This window comes from Hyperolius riggenbachi, chromosome 5, assembly GCF_040937935.1.
Source record: "Hyperolius riggenbachi isolate aHypRig1 chromosome 5, aHypRig1.pri, whole genome shotgun sequence".
Classification (NCBI taxonomy): domain Eukaryota; kingdom Metazoa; phylum Chordata; class Amphibia; order Anura; family Hyperoliidae; genus Hyperolius; species Hyperolius riggenbachi.
In genome coordinates, this window is record NC_090650.1 from 196,104,966 (window position 1) to 196,129,013 (window position 24,048).

Here is a 24,048-nt window from a genome sequence, read left to right on the forward strand (position 1 = left end):
AATGGCTTTCTTCTTGCCACTCTTCCATAAAGGCCAACTTTGTGCAGTGCACGACTAATAGATGTCCTATGGACAGATTCCCCCACCTGAGCTGTAGATCTCTGCAGCTCGTCCAGAGTCACCATGGGCCTCTTGACTGCATTTCTGATCAGCGCTCTCCTTGTTCGGCCTGTGAGTTTAGGTAGACGGCCTTGTCTTGGTAGGATTACAGTCGTGCCATACTCCTTCCATTTCTGAATGATTGCTTGAACAGTGCTCCGTGGGATGTTCAAGGCTTTGGAAATCTTTTTGTAGCCTAAGCCTAAATTTCTCAATAACTTTATCCCTGACCTGTCTGGTGTGTTCTTTGGACTTCATGGTGTTGTTACTCCCAATATTCTCTTAGACAACCTCTAAGGCCGTCACAGAGCAGCTGTATTTGTACTGACATTAGATTACACACAAGTGCACTCTATTTAGTCATTAGCACCCATCAGGCAATGTCTATGGGTAGCTGACTGCACTCAGACCAAAGGGGGCTGAATAATTATGCACACCCCACTTTGCAGTTATTTATTTGTAAAAAATGTTTGGAATCATATATGATTTTCGTTCTACTTCTCACGTGTTCACCACTTTGTATTGGTCTTTCACGTGAAATTCCAATAAAATTGATTCAGGTTTGTGGCAGTAATATGACAAAACGTGGAAAGCTTCAAGGGGGCCGAATACTTTTGCAAGCCACTGTATGTACACATGCACTTTTCCCATTCATTGCAGTGTCCTTTTGTAGGTCTGTGTCCCCACAACCGCCTAGGCCGAACTGGTGTTTCTGGGTGCAGCAGCATACAAAGCCAGAGATGTCGGTTTGCAGCATTTAGGCTTCTTGGTGCAGGCACTCATTACAGAGTTTTCTGATGAATTCTGACTTCTGGTAACAAAACCACAAAGGCGTATGGCCACACAGAGAGGATGGGTAGCACAGGACAAATGCTCTACTAGGCAAATGTCATCATCTGTAAATGGGTGCTTTTAGTTTGTTCATGACAAGAATGATGGCAGAAATAATTTTACATTAGCATGCATGTGTGGCAATCAAAATGTAATACCAATGTGGAATGTAGCATTTTAGCCATGGATAAATTAAAGTTTTGTGATATACAACATAAGTAATAATGGGGAAAAATAACAAATATTTAAGTAAAAATGTTTTGGCATCCCAGTACTTTATTACAGAGTTTTCTCTAAGTTAGCCAATAAATGGTATCATCCTGATTCAAAAGTACTTCATGCTATGACATATTTCCTTTCTCTTAAAAACAAAGGATACACACGTTATCTGATACCCTACACGCCTGTGTTTAAACCAACATCTAAAATATGTATGACTTTAGAAACATAAATAGGATGACTATTATATTTTTAAAGTAAAAAAAAAGGAGCAAACGAGAGAATAAAAATAAAATGGGTAAGAAAATTACTAGAAGGTACATTTTCAGAAGTTTGAAATATTTGAAACAGCACGATACTAAAACATTTCTCAAGATTAAGAAGGAAAAATGTGAACAATTTGGTGAACATGGCTTATGCAAACAATATAGCACAGGAAACATGCAAAATAAGGTAAAAACTTGCAATAAATGCACAAATAGTAATGGAAGACTTGTCACTTACCTTGTTTGTTGTTCCAGACGTACAGTTCCTTAATGCCCAGATCATTTAAAGATTGGGACATGTCTAGCTCCTCTTTGCTTACTGCGTCTCTTAGTAAGGTGACACTTTCATGATTAAATTCACACTTCTCACACACAGCTGGAAGGATGTTCCGCAAGGGCACAGTAGGATTGACTCTCACAACAGCTTTCTGGGTACCCAGGTAGTTGACAACCAGTCGGATAGTTTTCTGGGGAAAATACAAAACACCATTGGAATCTGTCCACCTTGCTAACACTTATACACAGTACAGTGCGATGAAAAGCAGGTTGGCCTTCCTATTTTCACTTGATACCTCTCGTACAGATCTAGTGACTCATTAGCATTTAGCTTGAAAAGGGGGTGGATCAGGTCAATTGAAAAATAATGCTGACTGAGTGTACAAAGCTGAAAAGTGCTTGGTGTATACATGAAAAGCTCAATCACACCTGGATTTTTTTTCCATTCCCTGTGGTTGACAATTTAACTATAGGTCTCGTAAGAAGATCCACCTGAACATAAAAACCTTGGCAAATTGTTATGCCTCAACTGTAAGCTACAGAACACCCTGACAGCTCATGACCCAGAGCCACTAGGAAAATTTAAGGAACTAAAAGAGACCAAAAGACCCCTCTTATTAAAAAGCACCGCTGAGTACACATTTGCCTTCTTTACTGCACACTGTGTGCTATCTGAATACTGCGACTTTAACAAAAACAAAACAATTTATTTAGTATTTATATAGCACTGACATTTTCTGAAGAGCTATGAAGCTAGGTGCACGCATGAGATAAAAGTCTTAGGAAAATAAAAGCTCAAAGACCAATTTTACCACCTTCCATGTAGTATGAGAGCACACCTACACAGTCTATTCTATTAAGCAGAGTACACCTATCAAATAAAAATATTTGCAAGGGGGGGGGGGGGGGGAATTATGCTAGGTACACATGATACAATTTTCTGGCAGACTTACCTGCCAGATCGGCTATTTCCAACATGTCCGATCTGATTTCAGATCAATTTTCCGTTCACTTTATGTAAAATTGATTGGAAAATCGATTGGAAATCAGATCGGACATGTTGGAAATAGTCAATCTGGCAGGTAAATCTGACATAAAATTGTATATTGTGTACCTAGCATTGATCTGTCACGTAAGTTTGTCAGGGAGGTTTGAAAGACTGATCTTTCTAAAGATGCTGTACATCTGTAAGATGCTGTAAGATCTGTTTCTGCAAAATGCTTTCACAGTCTATGATAGCTGAAGATCTCATACACACCTTGTTTAACAGACAGTCATCTGCAGATCAGATCCACCAGGATGAATCTGAAAGATTGACAGGTAAATATCTTTTGGCTGGCTCTTTTGAGGTCTTCTGTAAACATTTTTACACAGATTATCTGCAGATTTGTCCTTTGATCTTTCACTTTTCAAATATTTATCTTGTGTGTACCCAGCTTTAGTATTCAAAATCTTTTGGCCCTCATACTACATGGCAATAGTAAAATTGGCCACTCATCTGCAGATAAAAATTGAATGTGTGTATGGGCCTCAAGGCCAATTTTTTTGGGTGGAAGTAAAAAAAGGTTTAGAAAAAGAAATGAAAATAAAAACGGTGCCTTTAAGTCATCCTCAAAATACCAAGGGCCCCCCATTCAAATTTCACACTGCCTTTCCGGCCGGCACTGTATGTATCTCATGATACAGACCATCCATGTTTAAAGGTGGCCATACATTAGAAGATTATGGGCAAATTCGACCAAGAGACAAATGTATCTCTAATCGAATCTGATTAGAGATAAATTTGTCTCTTGGTCGAATCTGCCCATACACTACAGGCCGATTCCCGTCCGTTTTCAGCATGAAATGATCAGGGAATTGGCTGAGCCCGCCGCGTCCACCCGCCCGCTGCCCCCAAAATGTATAAATGTATGTAGTGTGTGCATTTATACATTACCTGTCCTGTAGCAGCTTCCACACGGTGTCCGTCCATCTCGCCGGTTAACATTCGCATACACGCTAGCGGCACTAAGCGTCTGAAGTCAGACGCTATGCACCGCCGGCGTGTATGCGAAACCCGGCGAGATGGACGGAAACTGCGTGGAGGCTGACACCGGACAGGTAATGTATAAATGCACACACTACATACATATATACATTGCGCCAGCAGTGGCGGGGGTTTTGTCGTCTCGTCGCTCGTTCGCAAATCGGCCGCCGTACCGCCACACACCCGACCAACCAACTTCGGCCTGACATCTTGCAGCATGCGCGATCGACCGTGCGCCCAATTTCTGTCCCGAAATTTGTTGCTTTGTTAATCGGGCATGCACTTGGTAGCACCAATTTTCATCCAATTCGATTATAATAATCAAATTGAATGGTCGATTGATTGGTTGGTCGGCTGATGTATGGCCAACTTAAGAGCTGTAGTGTGAGCAGAGGAAAAGGAATGGTATGTTATTGATTAACGCTAATCAAAGTTGCAGGAACCTCAGCAGGGACCACCAATGCTTACACTAGCCGATAAACATTAGGAATTGAGCTCTCGTTTTACTTGCTGACTGTCACACTCACCTCTCTGACGTTCCAGCACCCAGCTCCTCTGCTGATGTGGCATCCTCCAACGCCGTTCCCGCCAGGTCCAATGTCAGGGGAACAGCAGATAACAGAGCTACAGCACTGGTGTGAAGACCATGGTTATTTAAACTCTGGCCAAATAGTATGTGTCACGGAAGAGCCATGAGAAAACGCAATCGGTTTTTCTGCACCGATTGTTGTTGACAATCCAGATTGTCAAGTCTGGGTGTCTCCGTTATCTTCATAGCTGTTATCAGAGTTATTTTCATGAGAGCCAAGTATGCTCTCTGATAAGACCTGTTTGTGTAATTAACTTGATCAAAAGAAGTTCCTTCATGGGCCAGTGACACCCAAGTGTGAACATGCCCTTTGAAAGGATACCATTTGGTGATTCTAGCAAAAGCGAGCTTTCCACACAGCAGGGCTCCAGTCATGGCGGAGCCATCCCCTCAGCAGCATTAAACACAAATGTAGTATAGGATTTTTGCGTGTCTAAGGAATACCATGCTCAGGACAGTTATAGGAGTTCTATCATTGGATTCGTGGGGTCTTGATGGATATTTTGATATCAGTCTTGGGGGGCCAGGGATAAACCACGACAAAGTATTAAACCTCTCAGGAACTAAACATAATATGGTAATCAAGTTTGATATCATATGAACTGTCATATTCTGAGGAATATGAACCTGTGGTTGTGATGTGTGTGCGGGAAGCGTAATCTGAGATATGAAATATGTCATATTTGGTGGATGACAAATATCAAACCTAGAAGGGTAACAGCTCCTGTCCAGCCCCTGGGCTGAACCTGAGACCCCACCCAAAAATGTGGGTCATTCAAAAGAACTTGACAGGGACTCCTCCCTTGAGTCCTCCAAATTCCATTGTCACGTAGGCATGCTGTTGCTCTGAGGACTGAGCAGCGGCCATTTTTGTTTGAACTTTGCTCTGGAAACAAAAGAACTTCACGTGTGTTCCCAGAAAGGACATATTTTCACCTGAACCTAAGTATTCGACTTTTTTTCCCTTTTTATTTTTATACTGTGCTACTATTGTCTCCATAATTGTTTAATGATTTTCTGTACATATTAATTATTTATATTGCTTTTATAATAAAAGTATTCTAAAAGTCATTTATTTTTTGGCTAAGCCTACTATTCAGCATCACAAAACGAATCCTAGCCTTCCGAAGAGTCGCTACTTCTGTTGATAGCTTGATAAAATAGAGTGTGTGTTAACCGTTTTATTTGCAGGTATTAGTATCAATGAGGTTTGGTCTCCTGCCCTTCTGCAGGAGTGGTGGCAGTTCTTTACCCTGAAATAGTGTGTAATTTGTGTTACTGTAACTCACAAGCTCCCTTCTAGCCTGTCTGCTGCCAAAATTCCAGTGGTTTCTGCGCACCGATTGCGACCACATGCATGGTCTGTGTGCTGGAACCAATTGGAAGATATTGTGAGGGCTGGCCACTAGGGGGCGTGTGACAGCATGTAGTGCTGTTTTGTATACATTGCAGCCAAAATGTATTGCCATGCTGTATAGCAGGGGTGCCCATTGAGTAGAATGCAATCTACTGGTAGATCGCAAAGGACTTCATGGTAGATCCCGACCGCACTTCATTTTCCATTTTTAATATACAATTGTGCTCGTCAACTTAAATTGTACATAGGTAGGTCATTTTGACTTTCTAATTTTTAAAGTAGCTCACAAGCCAAAAAAGTGTGTGGGCACCTCTGCTGTATAGTCTTTCCTGTCAGTCAATCAATCCAGTTGCCAGCCTGTCCTGTCAGTCAGTCCAGTTACCAGTCCTACCTTTAAGTCTGTCATGCTAGTCCTACCTTCCAGTCCTCCCTGCTAGTCCTACCCTCCAGACCACCCTGTCTTTCATACCTTCCAGTTCATTCTGCCATTCTAATCTTCAAGTCCGCCCAGTCAGTCACTACCTTCCAGTCAGACTTACCAGCCCTGCCTGTCTGTTACTCCTGGTAGTTTTCCCTTCCCCACCTTTTGACACTGAGAGGTTATCCCCTATGTTCTTCCTGTCAGCAAAGTAGTCCATCCCTGGGTACTGAGATCAACAGGGCCTGCCCCCCACGGCCGTGCTATAGCCCCCCGAGATTGGCGACCTTATTTGTCCCCATCTCAGAGCTAAACACAAGGTAGAGGGATTCCCTGTTCAAAACGCCCGCCAAGGATGTTCCTAAAGGGTCTCCAGAGCTGCCATTGGGCAGCTCTCTCTCCCTAGCCACACCCCCTGCCTCCCTGCGCGCTGGTGAGTGGTCACAAAAGTGAAAGTGGGCCATTGTGGCCCACAGGAGCGGCGGGGAGCAGCGGTTTTTGAGGCTACTTGATCCGCTTAGCCCCCTGGATCAAGTAGCCTACTTTTGTTTTAATTTTATAAGCTCACCTCGGGCTCTCTTTAACCACACCTGAACTGTGAAAAAGTAGATTTTTACTTACCTGGGGTATCTTTCAGCCCCGCTGTAGTCTGTTGTGACCAAGAGGACACAGAGGGACCTGAACAACTATGGAGATCTGGTAGAAGCCCCAGGTAAGTTAAAGTCATCTTTTTTTGTCACAGTTCAGATGTGCTTTAAAGAGAACCCGAGGTGGCTTCCTAAGAATGAAATCCGCACACAGAGGCTGGGTATGCCTATACTGCCCAGCCTCTGTTGCTATCTCAATCCCCCCTAAGTTCCCCCTGCGTTCTGCTATGCCTCATAAATCACAGCCGCTCTGTTGACACGCAGTAGGCTGTGTTTACCTCTGTAAGTGTCATTCTCGCAGCTCCCCCCGCCTCCTGCATAGCTCCAGTCCCCGCCCACGTCCCTTCCCTCCAATCAGCGGAGAAGGAAGGGACGCGGGTGGGGACCAGAGCTATGCAGGAGGGGGGGGGGGGAGCATGCAGAGTGACACTACAGAGGTAAACACAGCCCTCTGCGACATGCTGCGTTTCGACAGCGCAGCTGTGATTTATGGGGGATAGCAGAGCGCAGGGGGAACTTAGGGGGGATTGAGATAGCAACAGAGGCTGGGCAGTATAGGCAGACCAAGCCTCTGTGTGCGGATTTCATTCTTAGGAAGCCACCTCGGGTTCTCTTTGACACAACTTTGCCACATAAATAAAAATGGCCACCAGAACTGTATTCTACTCCCAGCACTTCCACAATTCAGTTCAGTCTAATGTGCGGGCTGTGGCGTAATTGAGAGCACTCTTGCCTTGCAGTGCTGAGTGTCTGGTTTGAATCTGGGCCAGGACACTATCTAAACGAAGTTTGCATGTTCTCCAAATGTATGTGTGGGTTTCCTCCAGGCATTTTGGTTTCTTCCCATATTCTAAAAACATGCCGGTAAATGTATTGGTTTCAGTTTGGATTGGTGCAGCAGCAACAGAGCGGCGAGAGTACATGGCAGCAAGTAGTGGAAATCTACGCCCTAGCAGGGATAACAGGACATATACAGGGCATAGTATCTCTGTCCAGAGGAGGTTAACCTAAACCCCCACAAAAATAAAAACAATTAAGTTGCTGGAAGCAATTTTTTTAAATAATAAAAGCACAGCTCCACTGTACATTATTGGAAAAAAAATCTGTTGTATGCAGGTCTTAAGTTAACCTATCCCATAAATAATGCATAGGAGGAGGCTGTAATCACTCCACAAAAATCCACAGACTTCGACTCCTCAGGTTAGGATTCCACCGACTCCTCGACTCCGACTGCTCTAATTTGCATTGAAAGTATGTAACATGAATGTATGTAACATGAAATGCATCTCTTAACTGCCATTGCTTAGGAATTTTAAAATATAACTGAAGTGAGAGGGATATGGAGGCTGCCATATTTATTCCATTTTAAACAATACCAGTTACCGCCGGCTGATCTTCTGCCTCTATTAGCCTGATCTACTTTGAAAATGTTATTTGCGCTGCCACACTAAGCTGCGCGGATTGATCAGTGTAGTTTAGTGAATCAACCCCTACTAATTTGTATGCGAGCCAGATGTAGCCATTAGAGAAGGCCTGAACAGTTTGCCGGCAAAGGGGAATCGGCAAACGTCCGGGGTTTGCGATCGCGAACTTTTCCGGAAGTTCGATTCGCCCCCATAGTGCATCATTAGGGTCAACTTTGACACTCTACATCACAGTCAGCAGGCACATTGTAGCCAATCAGACTACACTCCCTCCTGGAGCCCCCCCCCCCTTATAAAAGGCAGGCAGCGTCAGGCATTGGACTCACTCGTGTGCCTGCAGTAATTAGAGAAGGGAGAGCTGCTGCTGCTGCTGCTGCAGAGAGAGTTATAGGGAAAGCTTAGTTAGGCTCTTGTAGGCTTGTTAGCTTGCTCCTTGCTGATTCTTATTGCTAATAAAGCACCCCTCAACAGCTCTTTTGAGAGCTAATCTTGTTCTTGTGATCTATTTTTTTTTGTGTGTGTGGCCCACTTGCATTATATACAGCCCTGTCAGTCAGTCGCAGCTGGCCTTTGGCCCCTTGGTGGTAATTCCTACTGTGCCACTGCCAGGCCCAGCACATTCAGTGAGTGACTACCTGTGTGTGTGACAGGCAGCTGCACATTTGTAATCCCAATCACTGCACCTGTTCACTGTTCAGTGCACCTACCTACCTATACCTACCTCAGTGCACGCATTGTTAATACCACCAGTCATTGCACCTGTTCATGGTACCTGTGTGTGTGTGTGTGTGACAAGCAGCTGCACATTTGTAATCCCAATCACTGCACCTGTTCACTGTTCAGTGCACCTACCTACCTACGTGAGCGCACGCATTGTTAATACCACCAATCATTGCACCTGTTCACGGTACCTGTGTGTGTGTGACAGGCAGCTGCACATTTGTAATACCAATCCCTGCATACCTGTTCACAGCACCTGTGTGACTGCACGCTGTTGAGTATACCAGTCCGTGCATACCTGTTAACTGCACCTGTGTGACAGCTGCACATTGTATTGTAATACCAGTCACTGTATACCTTTCACTGCACCTGTGTGACTGCACATTGTATTAGTCAAGTCAGTGCATACCTTTCACTTCATCCACCCAGATATGGACAAAACAACAGGCAGAGGCAGAGCCAGAGGCAGGCCACCCGGCAGGTCTGTTCAAGGACGTGCTGACGTGATTTTGTGCGGCCCTGGCCCCCAAAGTACAGTGCTCAGAAGAAGGCATGTTCCATCAACTCCCAAGATTGTCAGGACGTGGTTGACTATTTAACACAGAACACCTCATCTTCCGCAGCCACCAGCGCTACTACAAGTATCACATCCACTACATTTGACACTTCGCAGGAGTTATTTGGTGGGGAAATCACTGATTCACAGCCATTATTGTTACAACAAGATGAAGGCGCTAAGCAAGTTACACCACCTCATATGTCTGAGTTAGGCGACACTATGGACGTAACGTGTGAGGAGGAGGAGGATGATGAAGTACCTGCTGTTGGTGCAGTTTTGGAGGTGTTTGAGACAAGCGAAGTTGGGGAGGATGATTATGATGATACGGATGCCACGTGGGTTCCCAATTGAGGAGATGAACAGGGGGGACAGTTCAGAGGGGGAGTCAGAGAGTAGGAGGAGACGAGTTGCTGAAAAAAGCAGGGGGAGCTCATCAACAGAAACAGCTGGTGGCAGTGTCCGGCGCCATGTATCGCCACCTATGAACAGCCAGCCAACATGCCCTTCAACGTCAGCTGCTGACGCCACCATAGTGCCCACACCCCAGGGTGGCTCTGCAGTGTTTAAATTTTATAGTGTGTATGCCAAAGATCAGAGCAATGCCATCTGTACTCTCTGCCACCAAAATTGAGCCGTGGAAAGGCCAACACCCACGTAGGGACAACTGCCTTACGAAGGCACATGCAGAAAAGGCACAAACTGCAATGGGAAGACCACCTGAGCAAAAGCAGCACACAAAAGCAAAGCCACCCTCCTTCTCCTCTTCCTCCTTCAGGTGAATCATCTTCTTCAGTCGCTTTCTCCCTTGCACCTTCACAATCACAGTCAACCTCCTCCACTCAACCTCTCACCTTGAGCGGCTCCTGCTTCTCTGCCCACAGCAGTAGCCAGGTGCCCATGAGGGAAATCTTTGAGTGGAAGAAGCCAATGCCTACCAGTCACCCCCTTGCCCGGCGTCTGACAGCTGGCTTGGCGGAACTGTTATCCCACCAGCTGTTACCATACCAGCTGGTGGACTCTGAGGCCTTCCGAAAATTTGTGGCCATTGGGACACCACAGTGGAATATACCAGGCCGCAATTATTTCTCAAAAAAGGCGATACCCGAACTGTACCGGGAAGTAGAAAGGCAAGTGGTGTCATCTCTGGCACACAGCGTTGGATCAAGGGTCCATTTGACCACGGATGCCTGGTCTGCCAAGCACGGTCAGGGCAGGTCCATTACTTACATAGCCCTTTGGGTCAACCTGGTGATGGATGGCAAGCAGGGAGTACGTGGCTGTGCAGCAGACCAACTTGTGACACCTCCATGGCTTGCAGGCAGGCCTGCTGCCACCTCCTCTCCTTCCCCTCCTACTCCTCCTGCTACATCCTCTTTGCTGTCGTCCTCCTTCTCCTTGGCTGAGTGGCAGCGCAACCCTACCAGTGCTGCAATCTCCTCTCCAGCTACACAGCCCCAGCTCCCCAGGGCCTATGCTGCATGCCAGGTACAACGGTGTCACGCCATCTTAGACATGTCTTGCCTCAAAGCGGAGAGTCACACTGGAGCAGCTCTCCTGGCTGCTCTTAACAAACAGGTGGATCAGTGGCTGACCCCGCACCAACTGGAGATCGGCAACGTGGTGTGTGACAACGGTAGTAATCTCATTTCGCCTTGGAATTTGGGAAAGTTGACACAAGTACCCTGCATGGCACATGTGCTCAATCTCGTAATCCAGAGATTTGTGTCTAAGTACCCAGGCTTACAGGACATCCTAAAGCAGGCCAGGAAGTTGTGTGGGCATTTCAGCCGGTCTTACACGGCCATGGCACGCTTGGCCGATATTCAGTGGAGAAACAACTTGCCGGTGAGGCGCTTGATTTGCTATAGCCCGACTCGCTGGAATTCGACCCTCCTGATGTTCGACCGCCTGCTACAACAGGAGAAAGCCGTCAAACAGTATCTCTACAGCTACAGTCAAAAGACACAGTCTGGGGAGATGGGGATGGTCTGGCCGAAGTACTGGACACTCATGCGAAATGCCTGCAGGCTCATGCGGCCGTTTGAGGAGGTAACAAACATGGTGAGTCACAGTGAAGGCAGCATCAGCGACTTGATCCCGTATGCCTTCTTCTTGGAGCATGCCATGCATAGAGTGGTGGATCAAGCTGTGGATGAGCGTGAACAGGAACAGTTACAGGAGGAAGCGTTGTGGGATCAATTCTCATCAGAACCAGATGTTTCCTCAACACCTGCGGCAGCAAAGAGGGGGAGGAGGAGGAGGAAGAGTCGTGTGGGGAAGAGGAGTCAGATAATGAGGAAGGTGTTTTTTTTTTTTAGGAGGAGGCAGCAGAAGAACAACCGCAGCAGGCGTCGCAGGGGGCTTGTGCTGCTCAACGCTCCTGTGGTATTGTTGGTGGCTGGGGGGAGGGGTAGAACTTACCTGACATCACTGAGGTAGAGCAAGAGGCGTTGGATAGTACATCTGGATCCAACTTTGTGCAGATGGCATCTTTCATGCTGTCCAGCCTGTTGAGGGACCCCCGTATAAAAACTCAAGGGGAATGAGCTGTACTGGGTGGCCACGCTACTAGACCCTCGGTATAGGCACAAAGTGGCAGTCATGTTACCAACTCACCTAAAGGCAGAAAGGATGCTGCACATACAGAACAAGCTGGCAACTATGTTTTACAGTGCCTTTAAGGGTGATGTCACAGCACAATGGAATAAAGGTGCCACTGTCAGTAATCCTCCTCCCATGTCCACGCAGGCAAGGACAGGACGCTCTAGCGATCTCATGGTGATGTCGGACATGCAGACGTTCTTTAGTCCAACGCCTCGCCTTAGCTCTTCCGGAGCCACCCTCCACCAATGCCTAGACCGGCAGGTAGCCGACTACCTGGCCTTAAGTGTGGATGTAAACACTGTGAGCAGCGATGAACCCTTGGACTACTGGGTGCGCAGGCTTGACCTGTGGCCAGAGCTGTCCCAATTTGCCATCCAACTTCTGTCTTGCCCTGCCTCAAGCGTCCTGTCAGAAAGGACCTTCAGCAGCGCTGGAGGCATTGTCACTGAAAAGAGAAGTCGCCTAGGTCACAAAAGTGTTCAGTACCTACCTTTTATCAAAATGAATGAGGCATGCATCCCGGAGGGTTACTGCCCGCCCGAAGACTAAGTCAGTCCCCGCACACAGCATCTCTGCCTGCACGCCATGTGACTGGCTGCCTGCCCCAAGAATAAGTCGGTCCCCACACAGCATCTCTGCCTGTAGGCCGCTTGACTGGCACCACCAACAGGGTCCGCCAGGACTCCAGGCGGATTCCTTAATTTTTAAGGCCGCTGCTAGCGGCCTTAATTTTTCTGGTGCGTGTACATGCCTGCTTAATTTTTCTGGCTGCACTGCAGCTGCAACAACAAAACAAAAGGCATGTACATGTGTCAATTCCCCTTCATGATCGTTACCTTGCCGCAGTGAAGGGGCTTGTGTATCACAATGAAACAATGACAGACGGCTATATGAGTGTGTTGGGGTTGGGGGGCACACCTGACCCAAGAAAATAGATAATAAGGTTGTTGCTTCATTGTGGACAGACCAAATTCGATCAGCTGGACACTCAGTCACTGTTGTTCTGTAATTCAGCTACCTCAACCCGACCATATGGGCTTGAAAACCGCCATGGCCTGCACTCTGGTCATGGTGTGCAACAGTCCAGCACGGCCGTCACTACACAAACAGCTGTTTGCAGTGCGTTACACAGTGAGTTTGGTCTGTCAGTGTGAAGCAGTACACTAATTACACTCCTTGATTGATGCATACACATGCAAGATATTTTAAATCACTTCAGGCCTCCAATGTAGCATGCAATGTGATTTCTGCCCTTAAAACTCTGCTGTGCGTCAAATACTGATTTTTCCCGGGGACTTTTGGCGTGTAACCCACTCCGCCATGCCCCCCTCCAGGTGTTAGACCCCTTGAAGCATCTTTTCCATCCTTTTTGTGGCCAGCATAAATGTTTCTAGTTTTCATAGTTCGCTTCCCCATTGAAGTCTATTGCGGTTTGTGAAAGTTCGCATTTTTGCAAACGTTTGCGGAAGTTCATGAACGCGGTTTGCAAACCGAAAATCAGAGGCTCAGGCCATCTCTAGTAGCCATCAAAGGAGCCACATCTGGCTCCCGAGCCATAGGTTTCCTACCCCTGTTGTAGAAGGTACAGACAGAAACAAAGAACATCTATCAGGCCCTAGGCAATGTAACTGTGGGTACATGTAAGAGTGATGTGCAGGTACTCTGCAGGGGAATGAGGGGATTCTTCTTCTATTACACATTCTTCATGCACAATCTGAACATGGATCGGGTCCTAGGCAATATAACTGTGGGTACATGTAAGAGTGATGTGCAGGTATTCTGCAGGAGAATGAGGCTATTGTCCTTCTATTACACATTCTTCATGTACAATCTGAACCAGGTTTATGGGTGATAGACAACACCTCTGTGTTCAATCTTGTACAACATTCTCAGTGGATTCCCTGCAGCTCTGTGGGGAGTGCTAGAGTTTAGTACTACTGTGTAACAAAGTAAACCTGAGACAGATTAATTTAAAGTTTTATACATACATGGGGCTTCCTTCAGCCCCATTCAGGCTAATAAGTCTCTCGCTGTCCTCCTCCGCCACCTGGATCTTCTGCTATGGGTCCAGGTACTTTAGCCAGTCGGGCGTAGTGCGCATGCACACATTCTGCCGCTGGGAGCATACTACACCTGCGCAGCACTATTGTGCAGGTGCAGAATGCTCCTGGCTGTAGGAGTGGCACACGGCCAGACTGCGCTGACTGGCTGAATTACCAGGACTCATAACTGATTCTTCAAATGTGGAAAAATTCCAATCCTCCTACTGTAAATATGTGGATATTGCAAATAAATGCTTCTAAAAATTTGAAAAAAATATCTATATGCATAGAGGAGCTGTTGGAAAGTTAAAAAAAATCGTGCAACTGGCTGGTCGCACATGATTATGTAGACTCTGATCTTGTCAGGGATCAGATCTTGGCACATACTGGTCTAGCTAGAAATTCTAATGTTAATGCAAGATGATTATTGTTTGCATCTGTCGGATTACTATGTATTACATATTTTGTGTATGGAAACCCTTACCTTCTACTGTTGTATTTGACCTGTGAGACCTCAATAAATTGAGTTTTTGATGATCAAAAAAAGAAGAGCATGAACTTGTTTTACACGTTCTTCGCCTCACTCTGCTACCATTTCTAGGCATGATCATAACTGACCAACAGTGTTACTGAAGTAATTATATGTTCATAAATACCAGCTGACAAGGAACCTGGCACAAGGCCCTTGATCTCATTGATCAGGGAGAGAGTAGTTTTCTGCTTGCACTATTACTGGAGCTGGCAGATTAGTACAAAACCTCCTCCCCTTATTTCAGAGAATCTCCAGAAGACTTGTATACTTCAAATCTGGGAATTGAGCCCTGTGAAAGGAAGAAAAACTTTCTGCCCCACTCTCTGTAGCAAAACATTCACCACTGCTGGAAGGCACACGCTTCTTTGTGAGGGAGGTAGATGAATGAACACTGACTTTCCATTCTTGCACATATGAATGAAGCAACCTTAATATTACCAATCTTTGGATGTATTTGCTTCAACTTTAATAATGGGTATCCAGGCAAACCAGAGGGTGAATTTGAACACCAACACCACTGTTTAACCTTTTCACATTTTCCCCTACATAGAGATTTTCTCTCACATAACTATTTGCATGACATCTGACACTGTCACCAATCACTACTCTCTGTCTCCCTTATACCAGTGGGCCTGCTATATTACTGGTAACGTTCTTTCCTGATTTTTATGTATTCTAATGCTGGGAATACACAATGCATTTTTTTTGGCAGATTTACTTTCCGATTGTTTTTCTGATAGGAATTTATCGAGCCATCAATCTGCTGAAAAAACTCATGATGTACTCCCAGCATAATGCTCTTGATAAAAGCAATCTTAACGTTTTCATTTTTAGTCTTTTGTTTAAACTAAAGAGTGATGGAATGTGAGTATTTTCTATAAAAAAAAATACAATAAGAATACAATGACATAGGTTTAGCTATAGATTTTAAGCTTTAACGCAAGTTCCACATTTTAACATAATTTATGTTGGCAACAGTAGACTTCAACGACCAATACCGAGTGTGTCAGCTTCCTAACCAGTACTTCTTTCATCTTTAATTTGTTCCCAAAAGCAGATAACATCTTCATAAAGATATATCATTGCTGCATGTTGGTAGTGATGAAATGCATTGTATGTTGTGTTCTTTTGATCAACATGGAAAATTACATTAGTACATTAAAGAAAAAGGTCAGAGGTGGAATAAATAAGGTGCTAGAGTCAAAGGATGTACGTACCATTTCCACTGCCCTTTTTGTGAATGCCAAACATGGAAAGTGAGGTATCTATAGTCAGATTGTCATACCACCAAAGGAGCATTGCAGCTCTTTTATTGTTTCTACATGCTAAAAAACACACTAGCCTGAAAGTAGTGAATTGAGTGAGAATGAATGACTCATTCTAGTCATTTATTAACTCTCTTGGTATCATATCATTTTGAAATGTTGACTCTGCCATGTTATCATTTTATAAAATATCTTATCAGCATTTAGTAAGTAAAAAAATTACAGAAAATAATGTAGGATAAATTCGGGAGGAAAGTATATAAGGAAAAGCCAGATGATGTTTTCTTTTGGGGAGAGCGGGGTCATGAAGGGGTTGGGGGGCTTCCTATAGTGATCGGAAGCTTTTTAGGTGCAGATAAATACGTTTACAGATGAAAGGAGATAACTTGTCCCATACTGTAATTTTTATGTATTGGGGCAGGGGTCTGTATATGTAGCAATCTCCGTCAAGATTCATACTGACTTTTCATATAAAACATCAAAAGAAAGCACTGCAATATTACTATCAAAGCAATAATTTCTGCTCCTGGGTTTGACCATTAGCGCTGTCACAGAAAGAATTAAACTTATGTGAACTAACATCATTGCTAATGTCATTTTCCTAATATCTGTCTATCTGAAAGCCTTCAACTTTCCTTTAATCTGGGCATAATGTAATTAGCCTATCATCTCTAAATGAAGAACACATAGGCTACAATCATTAGTCATTGTTTCTAACACCTATTTGCGGATTTGGGAAGATCAAATAAATTGCACACCCTGAAAAAAATTGCAATAGCAATTGTTGTGAAAATATAGTGCCTCACCTCCACTTCTATTCTACAATGGCCTTTTATAAAGTTGGTCAAATTTTTATTTTTTTCAAATTGAAATCTGTGTCACATGACTTCTAGGCCACTTTCTCAACCAGTACGGGAGAACTAGAAACTCCAGCACCCTGATCTCCCTCAAGGCAACATGGAAAGGGTGAAGGGGAAAACCTGAAGAAAGGAGTATTTATGTAAAATTTTAAATAATGTTAGTACTTTGACTTTGCTATAATTTAGTGCATCTGAAAACGAGGAAGAGGCCCAGCAGGGCCAGAAGGACCTATACTATGAAGGAGGGAATCTGCTTTTATCGCCACGTGGCGGTTTATTTCTGCCTACAGATGGCCTTTAAAAGACCTTAAAGGGAAACTTAAGCCAGGAAAAAAAATGAGTTTTACTCACCTGGGGCTTCTACCAGCCCCCTGCAGCAGTCCTGTGCCCTCGCAGCCACTCACTCATCCTCTGGTCCCCCGGTGCCAGCTAGTTTCGTTTTTGCCGACAGGCCCGTCAGGACTGGCCATGCGTAGCTTTTTCCGCATTCCCGACTGTAATTGTGCAACGCATACAAAAATACGCATTGCCGCATTACGCACGCATAGATATGCGACAACGCGTATTTTTGTACGCGTTGCGGCCCGCAAAAGCGCTAATTACAGTCGGGAATGCGGAGAAAGCTACGCATGGCCAGTCCTGACGGGCCTGTCGGCAAAAATGAAACTAGCTGGCAGCGGGGGACCAGAGGATGAGTGAGTGGCTGCGAGGGCACAGGACTGCTGCAGGGGGCTGGTAGAAGCCCCAGGTGAGTAAAACTCGTTTTTTTTTCCTGGCTTAAAGTGAACATAAAGTCCCCCGAAAAAAATGAGATTAACTCACCTGGGGCTTCCCTCAGCCCCCTGCAGACGATCGGTGCCCTCGCAGCTCCGCTCTAATGTCCCAGGACCCGCCGGAGAGCACTTCCGGTTTCGCCGTCACCGGCCGACAGGGATGGGAACGCGAGTGATTGTTCGCGTTCCCAGCCTGTATATCGCCCCCTATGCTGCTATTGTGGCCAGGAGGTCGCAATAGCAGCATAGGGGGCGATATACAGGCTGGGAACGCGAACAATCACTCGCGTTCCCATGCCTGTCGGCCGGTGACGGCCAAACCGGAAGTGCTCGCCGGCGGGTCCTGGGACATCGGAGCGGAGCTGCGAGGGCACCGATCGTCTGCAGGGGGCTGAGGGAAGCCCCAGGTGAGTTAATCTCATTTTTTTCGGGTGACTTTAGGTTCACTTTAAGGTTCACTTTAAGATGCTCATATACAATGAATGACAATCAGATTAATTCATGGAAGCAAACTAACAATTGCAACATGTAATTAGTGGGGAGTTTTTAGTTAATGTGTAATGATAATATATTGCTTGGTACACATACAATACAATGTACAAATGATACAACTGACAGCCAAGTACATATTAAAGAGATCAATCAAAAACCGTCGGCGCTTGTTGTTTATCAAAAAGCCTTCCACCATCACCAATAAAATCAAAGATCACCCTTACCAGAGGGACATAGACCTTGATTACAGGGTCTATGTATCGCTTAAAGGAGTCCTCAGGCAACATGTTGCAAAATGAGTGCTACTTACCGGGGGCTTCCTCCAGCTCTAAGCTCCCAGGACGCCCCTCGTCGCAGCTCTGCAGCCAGCCGTTCGCCGGAGCTCCGACCCGGTCCTCGGCGATGACGTCAGAGTGACCTTGCGGTGGCTGTCAATCACCGCCACGTGGGCCGGAGCGGACTGCGCAGGCGCAGAACTACTGCATCTGCGCAGTCCACTCCGGCCCACGTGGCGGTGATTGACAGCGCCACTCGCACAGGCGCAGCGAGGTCGCTCTGACGTCATCGCCGGGGACCGGGTCGGAGCTCCGGCGAATGGCTGGCTGCAGAGCTGCGGCGAGGGACGTCCTGGGAGCTTGGAGCTGGAGGAAGCTCCCAGTAAGTAGCACTCGTTTTGTAACATTTTGCCTGATGACTCCTTTAAATGGGCCTGCAGCTGGTCTCTCTCCTGCTTGGTCTCCCCCACATTAGCAAGTACTGTGTCCGTCTGTAAAAAGGGCCCTTATGTGAGTATTTTATGCCTTATTTTCTGGATTTTATGATTATTAAACTACTATGGCAATAGAGAGATACGCTTAAATTTGTTTTATTATATTCTATATTCATTGAAACTGCTGGAATTTGCTGTACGGGGACGGACACAGTACTTGCTAATGTGGGGGAGGCCAAGCAGGAGAGAGATCAGCTGCAGGCCCAATTAAGCGATACATAGACCCTGTAATCAAGGTCTATGTCCCTCTGGTAAGCGTGATCTTTGATTTTATTGGTGATGGTGGAAGGCTTTTTGATAAACAACAAGCGCCGACGTTTTTTTATTGAACTTTTCTTAAAGCATTGCTGGAATTGCTGGACTTTGGCTGCTGCTTTGTTTGTTTGTTTGTTTTTTGTATTCTATTTTGTACTTTGTACTTGAGCGCTGATATCCTTTTGATTATTGTACATATTGAAGAGAATCTGTACTGTCCGATTTGTACAATAAAAAACATACCAATGGAGTCACTGTGATCTCCTGGATCCCTCTTTGCCGTTTCTGCCGCTCCCTGCCGCGATCTTGGCTTTTAATCGCCAGTTTTAGGCAGTGTTTATAATAAAAAAACATAGCCGCAAACCAGGAAGTAATGCTTGTGTGTGTGTGTGTGTGTGTGTGTGTGTGTGTGTATACACACACACACACACACACACACACACACACACACACACACACACACACACACACACACACACACACTAATGCGTGTATGTATATATGTGTGTGTGTGTGTGTATATATATATATATATATATATATAGATAGATAGATAGATAGATAGATTGATAAAGATAGATAGATAGATAGATAGATATATTGTATATACTACAAGTTGTTATTACATAGTGAATTATCTGCACTCCAGTCTAGGATTCTCACAGTTTCTCAGCATGTGACAGGCAGCTTCCTCCCCCCTCAGCCTCACACTGTGAGGAGTAAACAAAGCACACAGAGCCTGCAGGGGGGTTTATAACTTGTATTCATTACAACAGAGGCAGCCCATTCCTCCCTGGGTCGACAAAGCTTGACAAAGAAAAGAAGATTACATATATTACAGAGACAGTGCAACTACAAAAGGCTGCAGTAATCCAGACCACATTAGAACAGGTATAGGATCTTATAGGATAGAAGAAATAAGGCTGAACATTTTGTTAGAGTCTCTTTAAAGCTAACTGACGCTAAAAATAACCTTACAAGAGAATTAATTTATATGGAGCAGCAAGAATATTTAGAACTTTCCTACAGTCTCATATTCCTATTTTCAATTTAATGGGTTAATTTTGATCTCTGAAGTTTGCACTGCAGGCATTTCAGTAAGAGGTACAATCAGGGGCTTTCTGCTGCCAACAGAAAGAAATAGTGAACATTTCAACTTTCCAGCTCTCTTTTATTACCAGCAGTCTTTGCTCATCCAGATAAAACTAATGTACTTTTATGTACTCTTTAGAACAGCTCTGCTGCATTTCACTTGCTTTTCAAATGCTTCATTTGCATACAGATAACACTATTCTCTTCACTCTTTGAGTGCAGAAAAAAAAGTGGACACAGGAAGTTTCTTAAGGCTGGCACATACCATGCAATTTCCCATCAGATAGCTGGGTCGAATAGATAATTTCCGACAGGTGCGATCTAATTTATGATAGTTTCTCTGATTGATTTCCATAGAAGTGGAAAGCAAATTGATCAGAAAAACGATCGGAAATCCGATCAGATCTGTCAGAAATAATCTATTCGACCTATTGTAACGATTGGTGTCAGCAACACAGATCTCTTCTGATTATTGGTGATCTGCAGTATCACCAACAATACAGATGCTATACCTGATTATGTGGTGATCTGCAGAATCACCAATAATACTAGTATAGCTAGACACAGGACACCCAATGTGATATTGTGTTTGGTGCAACAGTAAACGGAAAAGTTATCTCCCGAGAAGTGGGAGATACAGACACTACTGCAGCCAAGGATTCCCTGAGGAGCAGGGAATCAGACTGCACTGCAGGCAGTGGACCCCTGAGAGGCAGGTTCCCATTGACTGTGCTGCAAGATGATCTCCTGAGATGGAGGTAATACAGACAGTACTGCAGCCGAGGATTCCCTGAGGAGCAGGGAATCGGATGGTACTGCAGCCAGTGGACACCTGAGGGGCAGGGCCCACTGACTGGACTGCAAGAGTGATAACTGGTGTAATGAGAGATATGATCGGACTGCAGCCAGGGACTCCCTGAGGAGCAGGGAATCAGACTGTACTGCAACCAGTGATTCCCTGAGGGCAGGGAATCAGACTGTACTGCAGCCAGTGGACTCCTAAGGGATAGAGACCACTGGCCGAGCTGCAGGATGGCCTCCTGAGGAGCAAGTAACCATAAGCCTGAGCTTGCAGCTGATGAACACCTGAAGAGCAAGTGTCACAGATAGTACAGTAAGGCTGATCACCCAAGGGTTGGGTGACAGTCAGAAAGGTCAGACAAGCAGAGTCGGCAACACACGGACAGATAAAGTACAGAGACGGAAGACTGATTCGGTATCCGGGTACAGGCAATGTCGGCAGCAGGTAATCAGATAGGCGGAGGTACCGAATCAGTGAGCAGGAGAGTGGTCAGGAAAACCAGAGATCATAACAGGTAACAGAATATAAATATCAATCCTAGTCTTAGGTGTGAGGTCCTTGGTCTCAACACCTGGGAACTAGTCTAACAGATAAACAGTAGCAATGTAGCAATCTCCTAGTCTTAGGTGTGAGGTCCTTGGTCTCAACACCTGGAAACTAGTCTAATAGATGATCAGTAGCAAAGTAGCAATCTCCTAGTCTTAGGTGTGAGGTCCTTGGTCTCAACACCTGGGAACTAGTCTAACAGATAAACAGTAGCAATGTAGCAATCTTCTAGTCTTAGGTGTGAGGTCCTTGATCTCAACACCTGGGAACTAGTCTAACAATGCAATAATACTTTAAAGGTAAACACCGGAATCTGACTGTGAATTCCCAGCTCCGGCTGGTTCTAACACACTGTAAGATCTGACTGGGGTCTGAGTGCTCACACGTAAATTTTCGCAACAGCAGACAACTTGCAACTGACAGGCAAGTCCTAAATATACCCAGAGCGCTCCACAGCGCCGCCCCAGTCACTCAGCAAATCCGGAAGATAGCTGGTATGATCGGTATGATCAGTATGATCAGCTGACTACCCTTCTATTAGCATAAAGGTCCTGTCGCCTGGCGTAGCTCTCAACCTGTGTGCACTAGAAGGACCAGGCGAACCAGCAGCATGTAGCCGCGCGGCATAAGCCGGCGGCTGGAACACGGAGATGGCCGCCCTGCCGCTTTCCCATGCAGCGGCATCTCCGCTATTCATTACACCTATCTATCTGACGGGAAATTGCATGGTGTGTACCAGGCATAAGTAGGCTTAGCACCAGGGCCGGATTTGTACTTTTTACCGCCCTAGGCCAGCAGTCAGGAAACCGCCCCTCACCACCCACAATATTCCATCACCATTTGCGAGCTCCACTGAGGGCAGTCAGTGACATGACTATGTACTCTGTAAAGTGCTGCAGAAGATGTCAGGGCTATATAAATACATAATAATATGGTAGGACATTTGACTATGACTATGGTAGGATTAGATTGTGAGCTCCTCTGAGGACAGTCAGTGACATGACTGTATTCTGTATAGTGCTGCAGAAGATGTCAGTGCTATATATATACATAATAATAATATGGTAAGACATTAGACTAGGACTATGGTAGGATTAGGTTGTGAGCTCCTCTGAGGACAGTCAGTAACATGACTATGTACTCTGTAAAGTGCTGCAAAAGTTGTCAGTGCTATATAAATGCATAATTTTAAGATGGTAGGACATTAGACTATGACTATGGTAGGATTAGATTGTGAGCTCCTCTGAGGACAGTCAGTGACTTCACTATGTACTCTGTAAAGTGCTGCAATAATAATATCATAGGATTTAAGACTATGGCTATGGTACGGAATAGATTTTGAGGAGGACAGTCAGTGACATGACTATGCACCGTGTATAGTGCTGCAGAATATGTCAGTGCTATATAAATACATAATAATAATATGGACATGGTAGGACATTAGACTATAACTATGGTAGGATTAGACTGTGAGCTCCTCTGAGGACAGTCAGTGACATGACTATGTACTCTGTGAAGTGCTGCAGATATCAGCACCGAATAAATGTTTTAAAATAATATAGTAACATTAGACTGCAATAGGGATTAGATTGTGAGCTCCTGTGAGGACAGTTAAAGTGCATAAAAGAGAAAGAGGAAAGGGACAAGAGGGGAAGGAAGAAAAAGAGGGGGAGAGCACAGGATGGGAGATTAAAAGAGAAAGGGAACAAGATGAGGAAGAGGGCAGCTAAAAAGAACAGAAATAAAGAACAAGAGAGGGAGAATGTGACGGGAAGAAAAGCGAAAAATGTGGAAGAGGGAAGGAGCCATTACACAAGTGGAATGACTAAGAATGGGCAATAAATCAGGTAGGGTAGGATGAGAAACATTCAACAGCAAAAAAACAGTAAATCATCTTATCTTAGGTACAGTATATTGAAGCTACCGAACTTGACTGTGTTACAGGTCAGGGTGAAAGGACTTTTATATGTTAATACCTGTGTGGAGCTTTTGTTCTTATACCACTGGCGCTGCCTGGCTGGTGGCTCATCTGCACAGCACCAGCAGCGATATATAGCTCCCAGGAACTGTTAGGGGGAACTGCAGCCAGGCACCATGATGCGAGTTGCCTGCCTGGCTGTGTCTGCTTCTCAAAGCTGGCTGCCTTCCCTACCATCTTCGCTGCCTTGTTGTCCACCCATAAGTCGTCGGGAAAGATGTTAAATTTGTCCCCCACTGCCGCCACGTGTCACATGCCGAACAGCAGCCAATGAGGTGGCAAGGCTGGATTGTGCACAGCACGGTCAGCAGCCAATCGCGTGGCTTGGGGGCGCGGCCACTCCCCCCGAGCTGCGCGATAGGCTGCTGACTTTGATGTACACAATCCAGCCTTGCCAGCTCTCATGTTTACAGCGCAGAGGGGGGGAGAGGAGCAGCTGATCACCCTGACATCTATCTGTGCGCGCAGCGCGACCCTTGCCCTTCCAGCCTGCCGCCCGCTGCCTGCTAGCCATACAGTGCAAATTTAATGCAGGGCGGGCGGCCGCGGACGGAATGCATCTGGGCTCAGGAGGTGAGCAGAGGGGACTGCCCCCCAGTCCGCTGCA

At 45.5% G+C, this 24,048-nt stretch overlaps 1 protein-coding gene across 3 annotated transcripts in view; it reads right to left on the bottom strand.

The window, feature by feature from the left end:
- COBL (cordon-bleu WH2 repeat protein) overlaps positions 1-24,048 on the bottom strand; it is a 609,262-nt gene that overhangs the window by 304,607 nt on the left and 280,607 nt on the right. For all 3 annotated transcript variants that reach the window (XM_068236528.1, XM_068236529.1, XM_068236527.1), the window contains one exon: positions 1,654-1,882. In XM_068236528.1, coding sequence (XP_068092629.1) covers positions 1,654-1,882 — 229 coding nt within the window. The remainder of the gene's footprint in view (positions 1-1,653; positions 1,883-24,048) is intronic.